Here is a 22,824-nt window from a genome sequence, read left to right as displayed (position 1 = left end):
GATGAATGCATGCTTAGCCAGTAGACCAACAATTCTTTCGTGACAAGTTACAAGACACACATTATGCCCATAGACAAACTCAGCCTCACTGTTTACACTATGAAACAATTAAACATTACTTACTTCCTAAAACCGATTTATACAAGTTAAGTCGGCGGAAGTGCAAATGTATGACCAAACAAGTCTTGTATAATATTTAACGCTACGATAACTAACTTTTTTGGATCTCTATTACACTATTATGTACATAGATTATATCACTTCCAGTAGATTATAACGTGTCCAATGAAACGGACGCACGGGATGTTTATCTAAAGACATTAATTGCATTAAGGCGCGAAAATCTGATGTAGTTAATTGTCACAAGTCAATTTTTTTATTAATGTATTAGAAAGTGATAATCTAGAATCTATGGTGTTAGGTACAGTTTTTTGTGAAGTAAATATTAAATTTATAATTATGAATTAGTTATTTTTGTGTGAAAACCATAATATTTAACTGTGTCATTTAAAGTGTGGCCTGATAATGCGTTATTTCAAGTTCTGTGTGAAATTGAAACATCATTTTCTTATAATTTTATTGTTGTTATATGGAATTGATTCTCAAGGATTTTTAAAGTGGCTTTTTCCAAACTCGAAAGACCCCCCTAAAATTGAAGCGAAAAATGGAAAATTTAAATATAAAGGTAAGTAAATAAACAGCGTTGTGTAACATGACTAGTTTATGTTAGACCATAGCTATTTAGTAACTTTAATACAGCATAGATTACAGAAGAAATAAATATTTTACAAAGTAATAGTAAAAAATGGTCTTTATATATAATAATAATAATTTATTGCAAGAATATGGTACAAAAATGTGTAAGCAAATGGCGCGCAAATTTGTCTTTAAAGGAGTTTTTTACATTGACATTGACATGACATTTTATATTATTAGTCATATGAATTGGTCAAGTCTTACATTAATTGTATGGTACATATCATATCATACGTTATTAAATTTATATCTACTATACGAATGAAAAAACATATTTTAAGTTAACAATTCGCATACTTTGCGAGCAACATTTCTTTTAAATAATATTTTACTCTTTATCTATAAAACTTTAATCACTTTTCTAAATGATAACAACGCATTTCTCATATGAGGAGGGTTTTCATTATTTTAACAGACCATACAAAAATAAATATACTTACGTCCATTACATGAAATTTATATAATCTGTCGTAATGTATTTAGTCTGGCAACTCTGGTTTGTGTTCTCACCTAACGATAATTGTTGGCAAAGACGTGTTGTTATTGATGGTGATAGAGCACAAGACGAAGGATAAATTTGACATATTAATATTACACACTAAGGATATACAATCACAAAATTTTATAGCAAAGATAAATTAACCGGCAATTTTTCTTTCCAGGTTGTGGTGTAGCAACCAGCAAGCAGACAGCACAGCGAAGAATCGTTGGCGGTGATGACGCTGGCTTCGGGACGTTCCCATGGCAAGCGTATATTCGGATCGGATCCTCCAGGTTATATTGTATTGCACTAATATGTCGCTTCTACATAATTTATACTAACAATTTAACAATTTATAGTTATCTGTTAGCCGACATCATAGTAGATATACCGATTCCGAACACTAAGAATCATAAAATAGATAAAGATAAGCTTAACAGGCATTTCGTTGCTTTTGAAGAACTCGAATTGAGGAACTAGATCTTAACCTATGCTGAAATATGTATAGTTGTTGAAATGAGAGATGCTGTCAATAGAGTTTGTTGGTTTAGAGACTGTTGACCAATCAAAATCAAGCGAAGCAATGTTTCCATTTTCAAACGTATATAAAAAAACGCGAATACTATTTAATGTGTCAGAGTTACAAATAGGGTTTGAGGCAGAAAAGAGATTAATTTATAAAATAAGTGTATAGTAATTACTCTATATAACATGTAAGTTTGTACTACGACGGTAAATTTAATTTATCTATTGAAAAAAAACTGACGGACGCTTGGCACACTGTTACGAGAAAAATAAAATACTATATGTAATATAATTAAATATTTAATAAGACAAATCGACTGAGAGGTGAAAATGGTAAGTATGACAAGATTCGCACAACAACGTAACCTAAAACGGCAATGTCTCTTGTAAAAATGGCCAATGTATTTTTACTAGATAAAATATTATTTCAACGAACGGCTAAATAAATTTAATCTCAATTTTTAAAACCGTTTAAGATCGTTGCCCTCTTGGGCGTTATCGTGGCAACGGGATTACCTACGCTACAGATTGTATGAGAAATCTTTTATTTTTGTCTAGTGAAGTGTTATACCCAGAATTAATTTAACCCTTAGCACAAACAATACGTTAAATTGAATAGTTAATATAATAACATGGTAAAATTATTGAAGGCAAATTGCGCAGCGTATTTCGAAATAAACGTAGGGGCTAATAGTATTCGTGTAGTAAATTATAGTTGTGATATACTTAACTTTTAATATGATTTTTTTTCGTGTAAGCGACAACTATGTTTTGTTTTAATGAGAATAAATTTGTAAACCTAAATTCTGAGTTCGACTTGTCAGACGCACTTTCTCAACTTTCGTATTTTTTTTGCTGAGGGCTATGTACATAAAGTAACCCCCAAACATGCAATTACGTTGCTTTTATTAATTTCTAACAATGGCAACACAGTTGCCGACTAACATACTAAACCATTAATTTCAGGTGCAACATGCTTATGTCCATTTTCGAGCTAATTGGTTGGAAACAATGTTGGATAGAGAGGTAAATGTGCGAAAGAGATATATATATATACGAATTTCTTCATCTATAAATACTTCATACGTGACCTTAAAGTATTGTAAATACTTTTATACGGTTTTTACAGAGGCATGATACTGTTCATAGTTTTCTTCTACATGTAGCCTTAAGTTTCCGTAGTATAACAACTACATAGGTAATGTTTATCTCGTACTTATATAGTTGGGTTTTTAATATTTTTTTTATTATAAAAGATTATGTTTATCACATGACCTATTATATATTGCATGTCTATCGCTTAATGATAACTTTCGCACATTTCTCCTCTTTATGTAAGATAAGTGTATATTTGTATTTATATAATAATTATATAATTTATATAGTAATTTGAGCTTTACAAATAATCTTATTTCCAGACATTATACTTTTATATAGATAATTGGATGTTAAAGAATACCAATCTTAGTCAACACGAAAGAATTATTGTTTCAATAATAATCGAACCCAGGGTCGATTTAATGAATATTATTCCAGATTCGTGTTAGCAACATGAAATAAAAAATAAATATAAATGATTATACTAATGATTTTGGAGTTATGCCCGAGTTAATAACTTATGTAACCTGCTTTTTTTGTTTTGTTTTTTTTTATGTAAGGTTTTGTATATTATGGTAACGAAGTGTAAATAAATAAATTATGTTTAAGTTTATTTGTAAGGCTCTGTGTTTCTGTATATTTGCATGACTTAATGAATAAGTACATTGGAGTTTAAAATCCCTGAAATAGGATTTAAGCTATTCATTTTATTATATATTTTTAATATAACAGTAAGTTGTATATGTTGGTATGAGTCGCTAGATGAAATTGTTTTTAAGGTATTTTGGTAACTACATGCGCGAATTTTTTCAACATTTTTTCAATTTCCGCACCACTATCAATTAATACCACTAAATAAGAAATTACCATATGACCACCAGAATATACATCTTCCGAACAAAATACGTTTAGTACACTATACAATAACTAATTTTTTGTTAGAAATTAAAATTACATCAATACCGCATACGAATATTTCAGATATTCAATGTTTTAAAGCCTATAAACATGTCTATAATAAATCAGTGGGGGCAACCTTTTTAGGTCTGGGCCTCAGATTTCTGTATCTGTTTCATGATCATTTGCCAATCTAATAGACAAGTAGGTTGATCAGTCGAACGACGTAGACTTTTTGGTCTAAGGCAAGCCGGATTTCTCACGATTCCTTTATTTGAACAATTGTTAATGTGCACATAGAAAGAAAGTATTAATACACAGCCGGGGATCAAACCTACGATCTCAGGGGTGGTAGTCGCTACGTGCGACTACCATCCAGGCCATTGCTCATTTTTAATATGACAAGAAAAAAAAAACATTTGTAACTAATACTGAACTTGGATTTGGTACACATTTGTTTGTTACTTGTAAAAAATTTATTGTAATTCTTTTAACGACTTCTCAATTGGCGAAATAATTTGAAAAATTAGAAAGAATTTTGTAAAACAACAGTCTTCCTAGGTTTGATTGACAGTATTGCCAAATGAAATGGCTATTATTTTATAAATTATTATACAGATAATAAATCAAAGATTATAGATTTACCGAAGTTTGCAATTAATCAATGTGCTATCTTGCGTTACAATTGTGCGTGTGTAATAATAATTTTACTTTTACGTCTAGTCAAGTCTTACTTTTTGCTTCCTATAGTATCATCAAATATGATAAAAAGATATATTCTCATTTAACAATTGTGAAGTCAGTAAGAGCCTTCATAATATCATAGCGTAATGTTTTCGTATTTTTTATAAACAATTAAGGCACAAAAGAAAATAACTTCTAAATTGGTACTATATATTGTTTTTACATAAGGAAACATTAAAAGTTACTTTTTTGTGTTGGTCTAGTGGCTTAAGCGTGTGACTCTCATACATGAGGCGTAGTTTCGATCCCCGGCTGTACACCAATGGATTTTCTTTCTATGTGCACGTTTAATATTCGCTCGAACGGTGAACGAAAACATCGTGAGTAAACCGGCTTGACTTAGACCCAAAAAGTTGAAGACGTGTATCAGGCCCAAGAGGCTCACATATTTACAATACATTCAATTATTTATAAGAAAAAGTATTTCTTTTCATTATTGCACTTGAATGAAGTTTTCAGGAGTTAAAGGCAAGGTAAAGGTCGGTAATGCAACCACTAAATTCGATTGAAAAAATATCACAAATAATTCAGATTGAGGTTTCCCCAGTTAGTCAAAGACCTGCGACAGAGAAGCTTCGCTTCGTCTTTAATTAAAGTTTTAACAAAATAAATAACACAATTGGTAAACGATAGTAGTGAAAAATAATAAATATATCTGAATACTGTGTGATTGTGAATGACGAATAAACTTAACTGAATGTTTTCATGAGAAAGATGAATGTATCGAGGAAGAAAAAAAACCTAGCCAATGGTTTAAAATCGTTTTACATTCGTGGTAGGTAATATTATAGGCAAACTATGGGTTCTGTTTAAGCTATTGTAGAGATAGGCTGAGCGATTAAAGTATTAGTACAAGGATAAGTCTATCAAATTCGGTAGCTAATTATATTAGGTTTAGTGCTTTTATGGGGTGTGGGCTACTAGAGACACAACGGAGAATATAAAGCTGGCGTATAATAATATGCCTTGTCCATGGGCTGTGGTGACCGCCTTTTTTGGCTGTCCGTTTTGGACCCCTACCTAGTGAAAAACTTATATCTCTGCACCTACCACATTATTCATTACCATACATTTACTCACTCAGTGTATAACGAAAAATGGCGCAAAATATTACATAAACTACATAAAAGTCATATAATTTCAGATGTGGCGGTTCCCTAATATCCCGTCGTCACGTGGTCACGGCGGGTCATTGTGTTGCGCGTGCGCAACCGCGTCACGTGCGAGTGACATTAGGAGATTACGTTATCAACTCAGCAGCAGAGCCCTTGCCCGCTTATACCTTTGGAGTCAGGACTATTAAGGTAACAAGCTAACGTATACGTAAGGTAGGATTTAAGCACAATTTATTGTCTAATAAGCAATTGCTAAGATTAATTGTGGTTAAAACTAGATATAGGAAATAGCGCCTGATTTTCAACTGCTATTATAATATTATTACTATTTTTCGTTATAAAAAAGATTCAATTAATCAAAATGGTTACCAAAAAATCACAGACACTACAATCTTTTTAGGTCTGGGATTTCTTTATCTGTTTCATGATCATTTGTCAATTCAATAGCCAAGTAGCTGATCAGCCTCCTGTGGCTGAAACACGCCTTTTGGGTCTAAGGCAAGGCGGTTTCCTCACGATGTTTTCGTTCACCGTTCGAGCAAATGTTAAATTCGATGCGCTGATACCAACACTCTGGTGGTTATAGAAGAAAAATGGTTACAGAATCTTAAAATCTTCACCCATAAAATAAAAATATTGAAATATGTGATGGCATTTGATACTCAAAAATCCCATTCGCTCTATGACGCTCTCACCTTTTCAACTAATAGTTTAATATGACATACAAATAAATGTATAAGTAATAAATTTATAGTCTAGTCATTATACATTTAACTTCCAGGTGCATCCACTGTTCAAGTTTACTCCTCAAGCGGACCGATTTGATGTCGCAGTACTCGCGTTGGACAGAAATGTTCATTATATGCCTCATATTGGTGAGTAACACATAATTGAAAAGAGATAAATACCTGCAGCTGAGTTTTGTCATCGGACGTCGAGGCAGAATACAAAATTCCATTCGTATTACCTCGACATCCGCCGTTCGACTCGGCGTTTTTCAAGGCAATTCAAGGAAGTTTTTCCGAACCAATTCGACTTACGGTCCTTTAAGAAAAGAGCGTACCAATTCTTAAAAGGCTGGCAACGCATTCGCGAGGTCTCTATATAAAAAATATATTGCCCTCTGTTATATATAAAAAAAGATAGCAATATGAATTAGTGAAAAGAGATAGCAATTGTAACTGTCAGAATAATGTATTATTATGTATATAAACACACTAGCAACTTAATAAGCTGATGGGCGCGTATTTAAGTATTTGGAGAAACTATCCAATCTCTTTTTAGAAGAGTTCAAAGAGAGTGCACTAATTAATCTTTCCGGGAGCCTATCCCGAAAGTTCTTTTGGGAATTTGTTTTATAGTGAGTGGTCTTCAGTTTTAAAGAACTACCCTCAAATGTCTATTTTGACTTAAAATAAAGAGCTTCTCAATTCCTGGAACATTATATTATTATTTCCTGGAAGGTTATTTATACAACTATATTCCTGGGCCAATGAGGATTTTATAGGTTACAATGAGATTTCCTCTTAATCGCCTACTTCCTAAATCAGTAAGATCAAGTTCTTTCAGACGCTAATTATAAGATTTGTTCTGGCGAGAAGTGGTCTGGCCATTTTTTTCTGGCTATTCTTCGAACCCTTTCAAACGTGTAGCATTTGGAAATTCTTACTGACAAGCTGACGCTCTCGTATGCTGCAACTACTATCATTGTAGGTGTCCATAGACACGGGGTTATAATTTTCTGGTTTTTTTTTTAAATTTATAAACCATATAATCTCACAGTACTAAGCCAGACTAGGTTTTATTTTACTTGTTTACTTCCCTACGTAACATAGAGAAATTTTTATCTGAATATTATCCTTTTTTTAGTAAAAATATCTGATTCCAGCCCCAATATGCCTACCTGAAAGAGGCTCCGACTTTCTGGGTCAGTACGGGTGGGCGGCCGGCTGGGGAGCCCTAAGTCCCGGCTCGAGGCTTCGCCCCCGGACCTTGCAGGCTGTTGACGTTCCTGTATTAGATAATAGAGTTTGTGAACGCTGGCATAGAGCTAATGGTGAGTTATTTCTTACGATCTTTATTCCAAATTAATTTATTTTGATGATATTAATCACGGTGTTTCGGGTCGTATTCCTCCGAAACGACTCTACTGGTGTCTATGAAATTTTTATGTCTGTTGGTAGATATGAAATTGGATCGTAAATTATATTTCTTGTATACATACTAATCTATTTTTATATTTTTTATAATTAAAACTTTTTTATCTTAATTTTAGCTGATATTGAAGAAAAAATCATAGAAAATTATATTAAATTTAAATAAGCATAATTTCTTATGTATATATTGTCAAATGAATAAAGTGTTTGTGTTTAAAATGAGTTAAAATTGTCTTTTTCCTTTCAGGTATTAACGTAGTAATATACCCAGAAATGCTTTGCGCGGGATACCGTGGAGGGGGAAAAGACAGCTGTCAAGGTGACAGCGGCGGGCCATTGATGTTAGAACGCGCGGGAAGATGGTATTTAATTGGCGTGGTATCCGCCGGATATTCTTGCGCGAGTCGCGGTCAACCTGGAATTTACCACAGAGTAGCGCACACTGTAGATTGGATATCACACGCTACTACGCTGGCGTAGTCTACGGATTTAAATATTACTTACTAAATTTAAAAGCAATCCCAAGATCTATCCTACTAACACATACATATTGCCGTTGAGAAATCTAAGCCCAGCTGTATCTCAAAAAGAGAAAGAAAGCCTTAAAACGGTGAACCTATGCTAGTTCTTTTTCCTATTATTTATTATTAATTTTGAACTAAATTTTGCAGTAAATATAGAAGAGGTTAAATAAATTTTTGATCCAATTTACATCCCTTACTGTTATTAATCAGTAATAAAATTACAACTACGGAATAAAGTCACATATCTCTAACTACTATTTTGGCTTAATCTATGTTACCATAACTTTGAAAAGATGAAAGCCAATACACTTTTTGTTGTTGTCTTTGATTAACACAAGAATACTCTTAATTTAATTTTAATGTGATAGAATATTACAATAAGTTGTATATAGTTAACAGTGTAAATATTTTGCAGTCATGTTTCATAATTCACAGATATCGCTAAATTATAACCGCTATAGAGAATAGAGTTTCTTTCGAATGGCTTCTAATCAGCTTTCACTTATTGTTTTATTATTATTCGCCTGTCGGTACAACGTTCGGCCTTGTCTTTTTTTTCTCGAAACTTCTATAATGACTTCACCATGACTCTGTCCAAAATTTATTTATGGAAAAGTTGACGCTGTAAGATTTTTGTGATCGCGTCTAAAATGTCAAAGATTAGCCCTGCTGCTTAGCGGCTGTTTAGCATTATCTGTAAATGTCACACCCGTATAAAGAAATACAAAGATCGATAATTTTTATTTTAAGTAGAATACAAGTTTTCATACGATTAGTGTGCTTTAATAAATTATTTACATTCGGACTTAGTGCTATTTTTAACTTTTGTAGTTAGACATAAGATTATCAATAACTATTTAACTAGGATAATAAAGTATATTTATTGTTAATTTATTTGTTGGTTTTATTTCTATATTATTAATTTAATTAATATTAAATAAAGTGGTGGTCGGTGTTTTTAATGAATATTTTTTTTAATATTATGTTCTAAGAGGTTCATAAACTTTAAAAAAATAGGCATTTGACATACCGGTACATCCTTACATCAAAAATGTATTAGATTTAATTCTTTAAAAAGTTTCCATATATTATAGGTAATCTTTGACGTTAGCGTTTAATTAAATATATCAAACGTCTGGAACCTAATGGACCTACATATTATTATTACAACCGAATATATGAACACTTCAACTTTCGCGTCTACGCTCTTCAGATGCGTATTACATAATATAAATAACACTGGCATTGTTTCAGAGCTTGCAAATTTCTATTTCTAGAACTATTGTTTCTGTCTCCAGACCGTACTGTCTGCACTAGACGCCTATATAAGTTCAATGTCAGTAAATGCAATGCGAACATGAATATTGATTGTTGACAATAAAAATGTGTGTCTATTGCCTGAGATGGCTGTTATTTTTGGGCGTTCCGTAGGTTCGTTTGGCCCCCTTTTACATAAAAAAAATAATAGTGTAGACGACACTGAAAAAAAGAAACTGCGTGAAAGACTTTGACGTGTCATTGACCTTGTTTATGTACATAAAATAAGTACTTAATTTCAATACCTTTTTCGAATTTTAGGCGAGCTTGTTTTACTTTGCGCTTCATTCACTTCATTTTTAAAAAATATCTAGATTTATTTTATACATCGTTATTCTGGATAAATTGCTACAATTTATTATATAAAATTAATTAATAAGTAGTAGAGACGACTAAGACTAAGTTGGTCTTATAACGAGTACGACTCACCTCTAGTGGAGACAGATGTCAAATGATTTATGATAAGCTAATATTAGGTCTGTCTTTTACCGAGTATGACTCACCTCTAATGAGTAATGATATAAGATATTGTTATATACGTGATAATAAGAGTTAATTATTTACTATAAACCCCACATACCTTATAACATATAAATGTATACCTTTAATTTATATATATTATAGCTGGATTCAACGCGGAAACGCGAGGCTCAGCTTTCAAAAAAGTCCAAAATTCATCAAAATCGGTTCAGTAGCGACTCAACATGTGGATATTATATACTAATATCATAAATGCAGTAAGAGCGCGTTTTAGAAACATGCAGCGCCATCTATCTGTTAATAGCAAAAATAATAAGAAAGTACCAACTACAGCAGTACTTAAAATTTCTTGTAGTTTTTTATTAAAAACTAAATTAATCAATATTAAATTAATAAACAACGTGTTTTTTATGTATTTTTATCAGGAAGTAAAACCATTTTTATCAGTATATTTTATTAATCGAATACAATACAATACAAATTTATCCGGTTTACCAGCCAATTGGTATGTTATATTTTGCAACAAGGCGTTTTAATAGTTTATATAGAGGGCGGTAGTAGCGCTTCAAAGCTTCCGAGTTAATATTATCTATGTCTGCAGCGTCATTAAGTATTTCTAGCCAGTGTTGAGAATTTCCGCGAGACATTATATTCCTAAAAAACATTATATATTAAAAATAGAATGTGTTGTATCACGTTACGTTGGACTACCATCGAAATATTTCTGTCTTTTTATGATTGACCTACAATCGAACATTAAATACCTTAAAACTTTTCCAGCGGCCTTTGATCCATAGATGTCACAACGATGAAGAAGAATGGAATCTGGCAGAGACTTAGGCTGACGCCCGAAGATAGCTCCTTTGCATAGTCTTTCAAATAATTGATACTGTAGAAAACTGCTTAGGAAATACCTAAAATAATAAACTACCTTTAATATAAAAAGGTTGATCATGTGGTCGTAGTCATGAGATAATTGGTGAAATGGCTTGCTGTTGCTGGTAACAGCATTTAAAAACTGAGCTGCATCCGTTTCTGATTGACTAATTTTTGTGTAAGAAAGATGTTTTTTTTTTGAATGACTTAACATTCCGTTAAATAATTGATGTAAGAACATTTATCGCTGACTCCCGATGAAGTGAACTTCAACATTTCGGAAGCCTTTGACTTTTCAATTACATTTTAAGACAACAACTAGTGTCCCTACTGGTCTAGTTTCAGATTTCTGTATCATTTTCTTATAATATTTCTCTTAATGGGCTGCATTTTAAAATAATATTGGTGCACAGCAGTAATTTGAATGCACGACCCTGAGTTTGAGACACTAAGCTACTCTAAGCTATAAGTGCTTAGTTTTGGTTTGATTAATATAGATTCAGATAAGATTACATATGAAATTGGCGTTCTGTCGTACTGGCCACTTTGACCTCAAATATCTCCTCTTTGGTTAGGAATTCCAAATTCAATTTTTAGAGCTATTTACTCGTGCATTTGTTTTTCAAAAACCATGATTCATTTCATTTCCCCGTTTTAACTTCATTTTCTTTCCTTCACTCTATTTATAAAATAGAAAACATGAAATGTCGCGTTATTTATGAATACGAGTTCCAACGTGGCAGTGCAGAAACGGTCCGAAGGATCTTAATGATTTGTATGTCGCAAAAACATGCGTTTTTGGATCCAACGATTTGAACGGATTAATGAACTAACTATAAGATGACACCATTGTTACGCCATGGCTATAAATCTGTTTAATCACCTTTTTAGAAGTTATAGATTCATTTGACATGTATATCAAGGTGAAGGTAATTAAATTTTTAAAGGCAAAGTGCCTTTATAGCGTAGGAGAGTATTTGGACCATAGGTTTGACAATGATTAATAAATAACTTAACTTTGATATTATTTTATGTTCTCATATAATACATTGTCAAAATTGATATGATATTTGCATGCCTATTTATATATGGCTATATATTTGTAGTTGATCCATCTAGTTGTACCACTATCTTGGCAAATAAACGATTTATCATTATTATTCCGCCTATACAAATACCTATGGAATATTAGTATTCTTTCAAATACTAAGTTAAACACTTTCCGGTTATCGCATAGTAAGGTTGCACGGTACGGTCTGCATTAAGGGTTTGATGGCACATTCACTGTGAATGCAAATATATCAGTGGATAAGACCAAAGTCCGCAATACTGGTGTGGTGGGAATACTATAAATACTGAGTCGAATACTTTTAACTTCAGCATTTTTACACATTCAACTTGCGGAACAATAATTGTCCTTTAGAAAATTTATGGATTTTCTTTGAAATTTTAATCGAAATAGAAGACGCTTTTGGCCAAGTATGGCGGACATCTTCATTTATAACCTACAACACTCCCTTGTGTCTTGTGTGAATAGTGTATAAGCATCAGGCCAACCATATTCTGCTATCAATAATGGTGATTACGTTTGGGTTTTTGGACTAAAACTTTCAGCACACCAAACTACTACCAGTTGTTGACCAGAAACTGTAAACGATCCTTCTGGCTATGAACGTTCAGGCAGGCCGTTAAAAAAATTTCCTTTACATCCAACATTCAAATCCTGGAGTTGGAAGTAGGAATGTACCTACTCCCAGCCTAAAGGCAATTTTCGCGCACACAAGTAATAAGTAACTTAAATAAAAACCTTTTATTTAGATTCGCTTAAAACCCCGGTTATAAAGTAGCAGGAGAAAGTAGGCTTACTAGGAACAAAATAATCCCTGGAGTTGGAGTCGCTAATTTTTTCCTCAACTCAAATCTTAAAATCAAAGCTGATCAGTAAATGTATACATTGTAATTTAGCTCTCAATAAAATAAATCACAATCTTACACTTGTAAATACATACATATACATACAACACACAAAAATTGTAAAATAGAAAATAATTAAAATTATATAAAAATCACCTTGTATACGGAATGTTATCAGCTACGTGATACTTGGCACCCACATCAAAATATTCTTCTCCTCTTTTTTCTATCGGCGCGATTCCTTGCAATTGTCTACTCAATTCCCAAAACTCCACATTTAGATATCTTTCATCCAATTTTCCTTCAAAAAGCCTCCATCGGTACTCATCGAGTACAAAGGCGAAAGGTATCTGTGGTATTTTGTTTAAAGCGTGCTTCAAAATTAAAATGTCATCTGTGGTTATGTCACTGTTGACATTGTGAAAGATTTTTTCTATAGTTTTTGCCTGTTTTCTTCTATTTACTATTTCGTATTGAATTTTATGTGTATCGAATATTTTATTTATTATTATGTTTCTATCCTTGTTTCCAACACTTCTTTCTTTCTCGTTGGGAAGGCTTGATTTATTTTTGAATTTAATAAGGTCGATATTACTAATTTTGGTACTAGTGTTGTATAATTCCTGATCTTTTAGTAGACCAAGTCTTTGTAAGTGCTGTGGGGTGGCTACTCCTAACATTATAGTGTCACCTATAGCTTCGTGAAGAGCAGTATTTGCTTGCTGAAAAAAATAAAACATGATGTATTCTATATAAAATTACCCATTGTTTTTGATTATCAGAATAAAATGGTAACACTTTCTGGTTACTAAAATCTGGTTTTAAGACTAATATTAACTTTATAAATAGTTTTATATGCCATTTAAGTAGTATATTATGTTCATAACGGAATTTGTAAAAATAGAAAATCAGACACCAATAGTAATATTTCAAAACAAGATTAAAAATGAGGATTTAAACAAATTTATTTTGCCAAACTCTTCTGTAACTGATGCGCTGTCAAAAATGTCACTCTTCATAGAAAAATAGATGGTTTAACAGTATTTAAAACTAAATTAGTATTCGAGTCTTGTCGTATACGGGATAATATTTGGAACTATTTAATAGCGCAAATACCAATTAAACTTACGCGATACAGCCCTGGCTGTGTATTATAAGCCATATAATATTGTATGTGACCCATTTCGTGGTGTATCACATACAAGTCTTCAAACGTAATGTCCGCGCAGTATAAAAGCCTAAAGACAAAAATCTAGCAATTACTCCTTAAAATTACTAAGCAAGAACCGAAGCTTGGGAGCTTGGGGAAGCGATGAGAATTTCATTATTAAAATGCATTAAGCCGGCTTTAAAAACAATTGTTTTGTTTGTAATGCAATGTGAGTCTGGCTGAAGATTGAGAAATGCATTAGACATACAAGAATTACTCTAGAATAGACGATAAATATCTTAATTAAATTAGATGTTTAGAAGGAATATATATAAAAAAGCTTGTACCAAAAAGGTTTTTAAATAAAAATCATAAACCTGTAGTCGCCCTTTTTAAACATGTCCGCCGCGGTGCCATGGCAACGGATCGAAGTGTTTTCCCGCCGAAACACAGATTCCCGCCAAAACGTATCTGTCATTTCAGGCAGCCCGAGTGAAGTGTAAAAATCTTCTCCACGTTTTACCTGTAATTTTATAATTGTATTTATTTCTCCACTTAATAATATCTTATATATACTTCTAATTTTGTTATTGACGTCTCACAGAACCGTCGTACATAGAACTTATATAAAAAGTTATATAAATACAGAAGTACAATTGAAGGGATTTTTACAAGAAGTACGGTATTAAGATATTTAACGAACATTAAAATAAATAAAAAAATCATCCCACGAGGGTTTTTACAATCCGACTTCTAATTTTGGAAAACATCTATTAATATGCGTATGCGTGAAATATATAATTAATTTGATCACGTAATAATATATTTTAATAATGTGATATTTTATCACTCCAAATAATATAAGAATTGACTATAATAACTAATAATTGACTATAGTTACAAACATAATGACTTGACTCATTATGTATATAACTTCTATGTAAAACTCCTTTTAAGACAAATTTGCACTTCATTACGTGTGGCAGAATATGCGAACTCAGGATTGTGCAACTATAACATTTTTGTACCATATTCTTGCCATGTCTAGTTACCAATCAAATACATTAATGAACAAATAATCAAAGGTTATGCAACGAAAAATATACATTGCAGATGTTTTTTTTTTTAATTTCTGTGTTATTCTAAAAATTTGTGTTGCTTTACTAAAAATCCCTTTTTCGTTATAACTACAAAAAATACTCTGCATAGAACTGGATAACCATATGTATAACTTAAATTCTTACGTACCATATGGTCCACGGTCCAATTTAATTTGTTAATACGCTCATCAAAATCAATCGTTCGCGGTATGATCAACTCGGCTAAGGATTCCCAGTTTTGTGACCATAGATCACCTAGAACATTTTTAAAGGTTCAGATTTTATTATTCTAGAACGATACTTAAAATCATAATAGATTGTAATAGATAAAATAAATAAGGTTATGTTGATAAATAAGCTCTAAGATTTTAGGGGCAAGAAACGAATCGGACATGGCCCACATGTAAAAATCCAATATTTGACGTACATGACTCTAGATTTAGCGCTAAGCCTTGTTTCGGAATCTTACCCTAAGCTCTCAGCAGTACACTGACACCAAGACAGGTTATTAATGGCTTGGATGACTGAGGTAGCCTAAATTCGATGTTTGAGGAAATTTCAAACTCAACAAGCCTTTTACATTTTATAACGCCAGAGCCGGATTAAGAGGTCTGAACACCTCGGGTCAACATAGGGCTGGAGGCCGCTGGCACCAAATTATTTTGCAAAAATTAAAAAAAAAATCAAAATTTGCGAAACGTAAACAAGTAGATTCTTTTAGTATTAAACAAACGTATAAAAATATATCAAAAGAAAATTTGTTTACTAGTCGCACTTTAAAACATTATTTCTTTCCCATGCTGTAGTCCCGGTTGCCATCTCCTAAATCCGGCCCTGTATTATGCTCAACTACATACCTAACTTGCGCTAGAGTATACTCTATATCGAGAATATTTTTCAATAAATGGCGTCTTCTCGCGAAGTTTGATATTAACATTCCTACCCAATATTGATGTTAAGGTATAAAGAATTTATGTTTTATTAAATATTTGTAAAAATGTAAGAACTTACTTTTTTTTTACATGTACCTAACATTAGTTGTTACATGTACGTATTTATTTTAATTAATAATTACCAAATGTATTAGCAATCATCGCACACTTGAAGCCAAAATGAGCCACTTACTTTTTCCCACACTCATAAATTGTAATATAACATTCTCGTTTCCGATAATGTCCAAAAAGGTCGAATATAATTGTTTTGAAGTGTCACGTCGCATATTTGAACATATGTACAACAACCGCCACGGAACTTAACTGGCCCTACATTTTAGGTCTGAGCCTCTGCCCTCAGAAATCTATATGTATTTATTTATTTATAAAGCATGTTTACATACCAAGTAAATGCGCCGGTATAGGCCCGCTTTCAGGAACGGTGTTACCATATAATTTCCTTAATTGATACCTAGCAACACCGTGTAATAATTTGTATAAGGGTAAAATACTTTCATATAATTGGTAACATAATTGACGTAAATTAGGTAATTCTGTCTCGTCTCGCCATGATGCACCCATATCTTTGTAACCTATGTTAAAAAAGTAAATTAAGAAAGAGTAATTGCCTATTTTTAAATTTTAAATGAATAGTAATTCATTTAAAATTTAAAAATAGTTTTACTTTTCGTATATAGAATTAATTATAAGTTAAAGTTACCATTTCGTTTCGCCGCTTTATTTTCAATTCTCAACATGTTCAAATATGGCATTTTCATTGCTCTCATATTTTCCCGCCAAATAGACCACGTCCATTTTAAAACGGATTCGTTTTTCGAATATTTCATTACATTCTCAAAATCCTTTTCCCCTATCAAACATATGCCTTCCTTTTTCGAAATTAAACTTTCAAATTTAAATTCCGCGTCAGTTGTTTTCTTCAAGATGGCAGCATCAAAATCCGTCGAACTATTGTTACTATGGGCGGGAAAACAGACTTGAGCATCATTATAAATGGATTGTACCTCTTCATATAAGTAACTAGTTTTTCTGAAAATACATTTGCGTAATGAATTTACAGAATGATCGGATAGAAACATATAAAAGAACTTAAAAGTCGATTACCTCGTCTCTTCATAAGTAAATTTCGGTCCACGACATAGCAAATAGGTCTGTCTGTTTTGAGAAGCATTTAACTCATTGTTATAATATAATTTTGACAGATAATCACATCTTTCGTGTTGCCATAACAAGCGATCCTTTTGATACACCGCTGCCCTTCTAGCTAAATCGGAGTTGCTAGGATTAATTAATGATTGCCAGCCTATTTCCGCTCCAATCGCATTATATTTTATAATTCCTTGATTGATACTTTCAAATAGATCATCAGAACAAAAGCAGGTGCCGATAAGCGTAAGTGAAATTAAAAATATTGCGTTTGTCATTTTGTAAGCATATCTTCCCGTTGGCTTGCTTTTTTCTGTAAAATAATCGTATCATATTACACCACTACTACTCAAACGTATAGAACTATATGTAATTAAGAGTTTTAGTTCAATAATTTCTTCTTCTTCTAGCTACTTAGTTTATATAAAAAAATATTTTTTGTTAGTTATTTTACACAAAAATATAATAATATCATAATGTATAAATCACATTCCTTGATACAAGGTGTTTGTGGTTTCGCATTTTGAGGTTATATTAGGTAAAACACTCCGGCATGAATAACCGATTTTTAAATTAAAAATAATTAAACACTAAGTATAATTACATAATACACCAGAAAAAAATATTTCAAAGACATAGATATACATTTTCACCTTAGTTGATGCTATAGTGTTACCCCCTTTATTAATATATAAGTACTTTAAAAGCTTTTCCCTTAAAATCCGAATGAATTAACGTTATCACTTGGATCGTGATTTTCCTGCTCACCGTTATCATAACCTGACATTACACTTAACTCTGCCGATAAACATGTAATCTGTACATGAGAGAGACACAGCGATACGTCCGAATTATAGCAACTGAAGATAAATTCTGAATGGAGGTGCCTGACGTTGTCTAGTAGTAGTATTCTAGTACTATTTGATCTAGTAGCATAGAACCTGAGTGCACACAACGAATAAAAATAAAAACTTAATGTCATGTAGATGTCGAAGCAAACTAGCTTAATTAGCTGTTCACTTAACAGCCTAGTCTCTTGAACAGCGCCGTTCCACCAGCACAGATTTCTCTGGCTTAGGCATAAAACATTTTTTTTATATATAACCACGTTCAGAAATGTATCTATTTGTCACACTATAAGATCAAATTATTTTTCCCAACGATTATAGACTTTGTTTTAATGTATTGTTTTTTTATACGTATGTGGGTAACGCTGAAAATGTTTAGAACGGCCCAGAACGTTTGTAACTTTGCTTATGAAAACGTTTTTAGAATTCGTTGTGGTCTTACTCAACAACAAATCTATGATAGCTTACGAGGAGCATTTCTTAATGAAGCCCCATCACGTGCCACTATTTACAATTGGTTTAACGAATTTAAGGGTGGACGTAGCAATCTCAATGATGATCCGCGTGAGGGACGTCCTTTAACAGCGACTACTGAAGATAACATCAGTTCTGTGCGACGCATGATAGAGGAAGATAAGAAAGTGACCATTAGCAGATACGGGCAAGCCTAGGCATTGTTATAAGTCAAGTTCAAAAAAGATAAGGGAAGGGTCAGGAAGCTTTGTACCAGATGGATTCCCCATACTTTAACCGACGACCAGAAAAACCTTCGCATAAACTAGTAAATATTTGACTATGGCAGGTGTCGAGATAATGAGTCATTCGCCAAACGGTCCTGACCTGGCGCCCTGCCCAAGAACTAAAGATAAAATTTTCGATATTCGCTTTACGAGCTCTGAAGATGCGATGAAAGCCTACGAAAATGCCATAGAAGAGACCCTTAAGGAAGAATGGGCTAACTGCTTTTTCAGTGGTTCCATCGAATGCAACGATTTGTAGAGAGGAACAGATTACTTCGAAAAACAATAACAGTATTGGCAACTGTCTACATTAAGCCGTTTTTCATTTTCTAAACATTTTCAGTGCTGCCTAGCTGCTAGTAGAATTTAAAAACTCAGAGAGAACAGAGGGATGCTTTGAATGATTTATTACTTTTACATTTAATTAATGACAATATTTTTATGAATTTAATTAAGTTAAGATATAACAGATTTCTTTATTACAGTAGATTATTTTTTAATATCGTTTTAGTAGGATGAGACAAAACTTCTGTTATTTCAAATATCAAGGTTATCTATTTCAGTACTTTAAAAAGTCTAAATGACTTCGTTAATTCTATGAACAAAAGAATATATATTTGAAATATATACTAAATTAAAAAAAACTTACTGCCTTACAACGTTGCACTAGCGAGAACGAAATGATACTGAATTCAAAAAATAAATTATACCTTGTAAGGGTTTCAGCCAGTGTGGGCGTTAAGGCGTACGCTATAGGGACTTATTCTAGATTTTACGAAAATTTGTAAGGATTTCTATAAATGAAATATCATTACTCATTTTATGGATATCGAAATGAAACGGCCTTTTCAACCTTCAGTCTTTAAAACCCGTATTTGATTGTGTCTATGCAAGCCTAGCTCCTCAGTCAAAAGACGATTTAAGGTTAGAACGCAAGGTATCGGTTTTGTGATATGTTAATAATAATAACACTGATTTACTCCGAATTTCAAACAATAACAGTTTCATTTAAATAAAACATTATCGGATATAAATATGAATTTATTACAGTATCTCAATTTAAATGTGCAGAACTCGTATGGAGTCTGAGGCGTAAAAGTGCAAAGCCCCATACTTTTTTATTTGCATATTAAAATATTGTTTATAAAAATTACCAACATTATTATATACTAATCCAATCTACGAAACAGTCAATACGAAACTCATACTCCAACGATACCGTCGTCACACAGTTCTAGTGTACCAAAAATATTACTATCCATCTAATACATACTAAGACCTGGGCCCCCCACAGTGGGATATGATGCTCTCTTCCTTGTTAATAGTATAACAGCATCCTATTAACAAGGTTAGAAACAGATAGCTTTCATATAAAGCTTAACTGTTGCGTGAGAATGTAAAATACTGTTTCGTCTGATTACGATTGGTTCTAAGAATTTCCAATTCAATCACAGACACTAATTATTAACGAATTTATTGTGTAGGGCCTCTATAAGTCGTTATATTCCTAATAAAGCCAATAATAATCAATGACACAAGAAGAAAAAAGTAATGAAATAAAAAATAAAAAGGATGTTTAGTTATAAAGAAACTGCAGTAGGATTCCTTGTGTTATTCGTCGTGTTTAAAGCTACAAGAGACACGATTGGCCGGATGTTTTTTGAGTATACACGGTGTAGTCTTAGTTATTATCTGTGTATGTATATTATGTACTGTATGTGTTCTCAGTTTTAACTTGTTTTGTTTATTTATTGATTTATTAAAACATTACAATATTTAAAAAAAACAAAAGGAGAAGAACTGGCGGCCTTATCGCTTTCGAGCGATCTCTTCCAGGCAACCAACCTAACATTGTGAGTAACGAAAAAAATGTATTAAACTACATAAGATAGGCAAGAAGTGCAAAAATACATGTTATACACAGTTATTAAGACAAAACTAAACAGGAACAAATAAAACTAAACTAAAAAGATGATACATTAAAAATAAAAAGTAAAGATACATAAATCACGATAATTTAAGATAAGTCTCACGTCAGTTAGTAGTTAGTAAGAAAGTTAGGAATACAATGTGGACAGGTAATGTTTGTACAGAAGAAATATAATAAAATTATCTTTACGCTACATTTGAATAGTATATCATTCAGTAGAAGCCTAGTCTGAAGGGATAAGCCGAGTAAATCTCACCCCAGGGAGAGACAATAGCCGTCCGTCTTAATACTTACAAATAAATGTTTTGTATCGACTCAATTGTCTTCAGTTTATTTTCGTACTATACAATATCCAATTGAACTAATATTTAACAATTTTGTCTTTCAAATTTTTGAGAATACGCTGATTACATTCACATGTGTTTGATGATATTGTACACATTGATATTGCTTCTAGACTAAAGAATGTTAATCGTTATACAACTAACAAATATCCGCTGAATGTTTTTTTTATATCAATTAATTAATTAAATTTATTTGTAATAACAATAGATTTAATTACTCATGGTAATTTTGTATACTTACGAATATTAATTCAATTCTTTGAGTTCTTAATTTTCCACTAAGCCCGCTCAAATTTATATTTTTATGATGGTAAATAATTACTTAATAACATTTCATTTTTGCAAATAAAAGCTAGTTAATATTGGGAGTAGTTAATTACAATACATTTGTTTAAACACCTGACTTTTTGTTGTTCCTCAAAGTTCCTTGTCCTCGTCTATACATAGAACATAGGTTTGTGGCCTCAGTTTCCGCACTTAGACTCTCAATAGGTCCATTGTGCGTACTCTATTGACTAGAACATAGAACCAGGCTGGTGCACCAATGGATTTATCTAAGTATGACCTTATACCTAGGTTACACTGAAAATGTTTAGAAAATGAAAAACGGCTTAATGTAAAAAGTTGCCAATACTTTTATTGTTTTTCGAAGTAATCTCCGTTCCTCTCTACACGTCGTCGCATTAGATGGAACCACTGAGAAAAGCAGTGGGCCCATTTTTCCTTAGGGGTCTCTTCTATGGTATTTTCGTACGCTTTCACCGCATTTTCAGGCCTCGTAAAGTGGATACCTCGAATTTTATCTTCAGTTCTTGGGAATAATGAGTCGCAGGGCGCTAGGTGAGGACTGTACAGCGGATAACTCATTATCTCGGCACCAGCCATAGTCAAATATTCAACAGTCCATTTTGCGGAATGCGCTGAAGCATTGTCGTGGTGGAGGAGGATCCTGCTTCGAGGGCGCTGCTGTCGAACTTTTTCCAACACAACAGGCAAACAGTGATTGATATACCAGTCTGCAGTAATTGTCCTTCCATCTTCTAGCACAACTATCGCGAAATGACCTTTCCGGCCAAAAAATGAGGCAATCATCTTTTTTCCTTGAAGTCTTCCTTTCTTTACCATAGTTGGCCGATCATCGAAAGGAAACACCCTTTGACTCTAACATATGGCGACACCAGTCCATGCGAAGGTGTTTCTGATCGTCGGTTAAAGCACGGGGAAACCATCTGGTACAAAGGTTCGTAACGCCTAAATGCTCGGGTAATATTTTTTGAACTTGACTCATACCAATGCCTAGGCTTACCCGTATCTGCTGATAGGTCACTCTATCATGCGTCGGACAACACTGATGTTATCTTCAGATGTCGCTGTTAAAGGACGTCCCTCACGTGGATCATCATTGATCACGTGGACGCTTAAACTCGTTAAACCAATTGTAAATAGTAGAACGAGATGGGGCTTCATTAAGAAGTGCTTATCGCAGCCTATCATAGCTTTGTTGTTGAGTAAACCCACAACGATAGTCGTAATAAATCATTGACCAGATGTTTACCGCCCGCGTTGCCATCGATGTAATTTGTTCTTGGTGTGTGCTTTTTTCGTAGTGAAGCGTATAACGCATCACTTGTCTATTTTAAAGGTAAATACACCTACCTAAATGACTCCACTTTACTAGTCTATCTAAGTATTTTTGAAGCAGGACTGCGTCGCTAGCGTTGTTGACCAGC

At 32.8% G+C, this 22,824-nt stretch overlaps 2 protein-coding genes across 3 annotated transcripts in view; one reads left to right on the top strand and one right to left on the bottom strand.

The window, feature by feature from the left end:
• LOC123717252 (serine protease 33-like) overlaps positions 1 to 9,113 on the top strand; it is a 36,912-nt gene extending 27,799 nt beyond the window's left edge. For both annotated transcript variants that reach the window (XM_045673147.1, XM_045673148.1), the window contains exons 2-6: positions 1,419 to 1,530; positions 5,646 to 5,805; positions 6,398 to 6,491; positions 7,505 to 7,672; positions 8,020 to 9,113. In XM_045673147.1, coding sequence (XP_045529103.1) covers positions 1,419 to 1,530; positions 5,646 to 5,805; positions 6,398 to 6,491; positions 7,505 to 7,672; positions 8,020 to 8,252 — 767 coding nt within the window. In that variant the 3' untranslated portion in view covers positions 8,253 to 9,113. The remainder of the gene's footprint in view (positions 1 to 1,418; positions 1,531 to 5,645; positions 5,806 to 6,397; positions 6,492 to 7,504; positions 7,673 to 8,019) is intronic.
• Positions 9,114 to 10,584: 1,471 nt separating this feature from the next.
• LOC123717318 (angiotensin-converting enzyme-like) lies at positions 10,585 to 17,538 on the bottom strand. The gene is made up of 9 exons (XM_045673241.1): positions 17,191 to 17,538; positions 16,787 to 17,115; positions 16,470 to 16,658; positions 15,282 to 15,388; positions 14,411 to 14,556; positions 14,013 to 14,121; positions 13,040 to 13,605; positions 10,858 to 11,007; positions 10,585 to 10,747 (listed from the first exon to the last, which is right to left on the bottom strand). The coding sequence occupies exons 1-9, from the start codon at positions 17,508 to 17,510 to the stop codon at positions 10,585 to 10,587; spliced, it is 2,079 nt and encodes a 692-aa protein (XP_045529197.1). The 5' UTR covers positions 17,511 to 17,538.
• Between the last annotated feature and the right edge of the window lie 5,286 nt (positions 17,539 to 22,824).

This window comes from Pieris brassicae, chromosome 12, assembly GCF_905147105.1.
Source record: "Pieris brassicae chromosome 12, ilPieBrab1.1, whole genome shotgun sequence".
In the NCBI taxonomy this organism is placed as follows: domain Eukaryota; kingdom Metazoa; phylum Arthropoda; class Insecta; order Lepidoptera; family Pieridae; genus Pieris; species Pieris brassicae.
The sequence above is the reverse complement of the archived record's forward strand: the minus strand, read 5'-3'. Positions and strand labels throughout refer to the sequence as shown.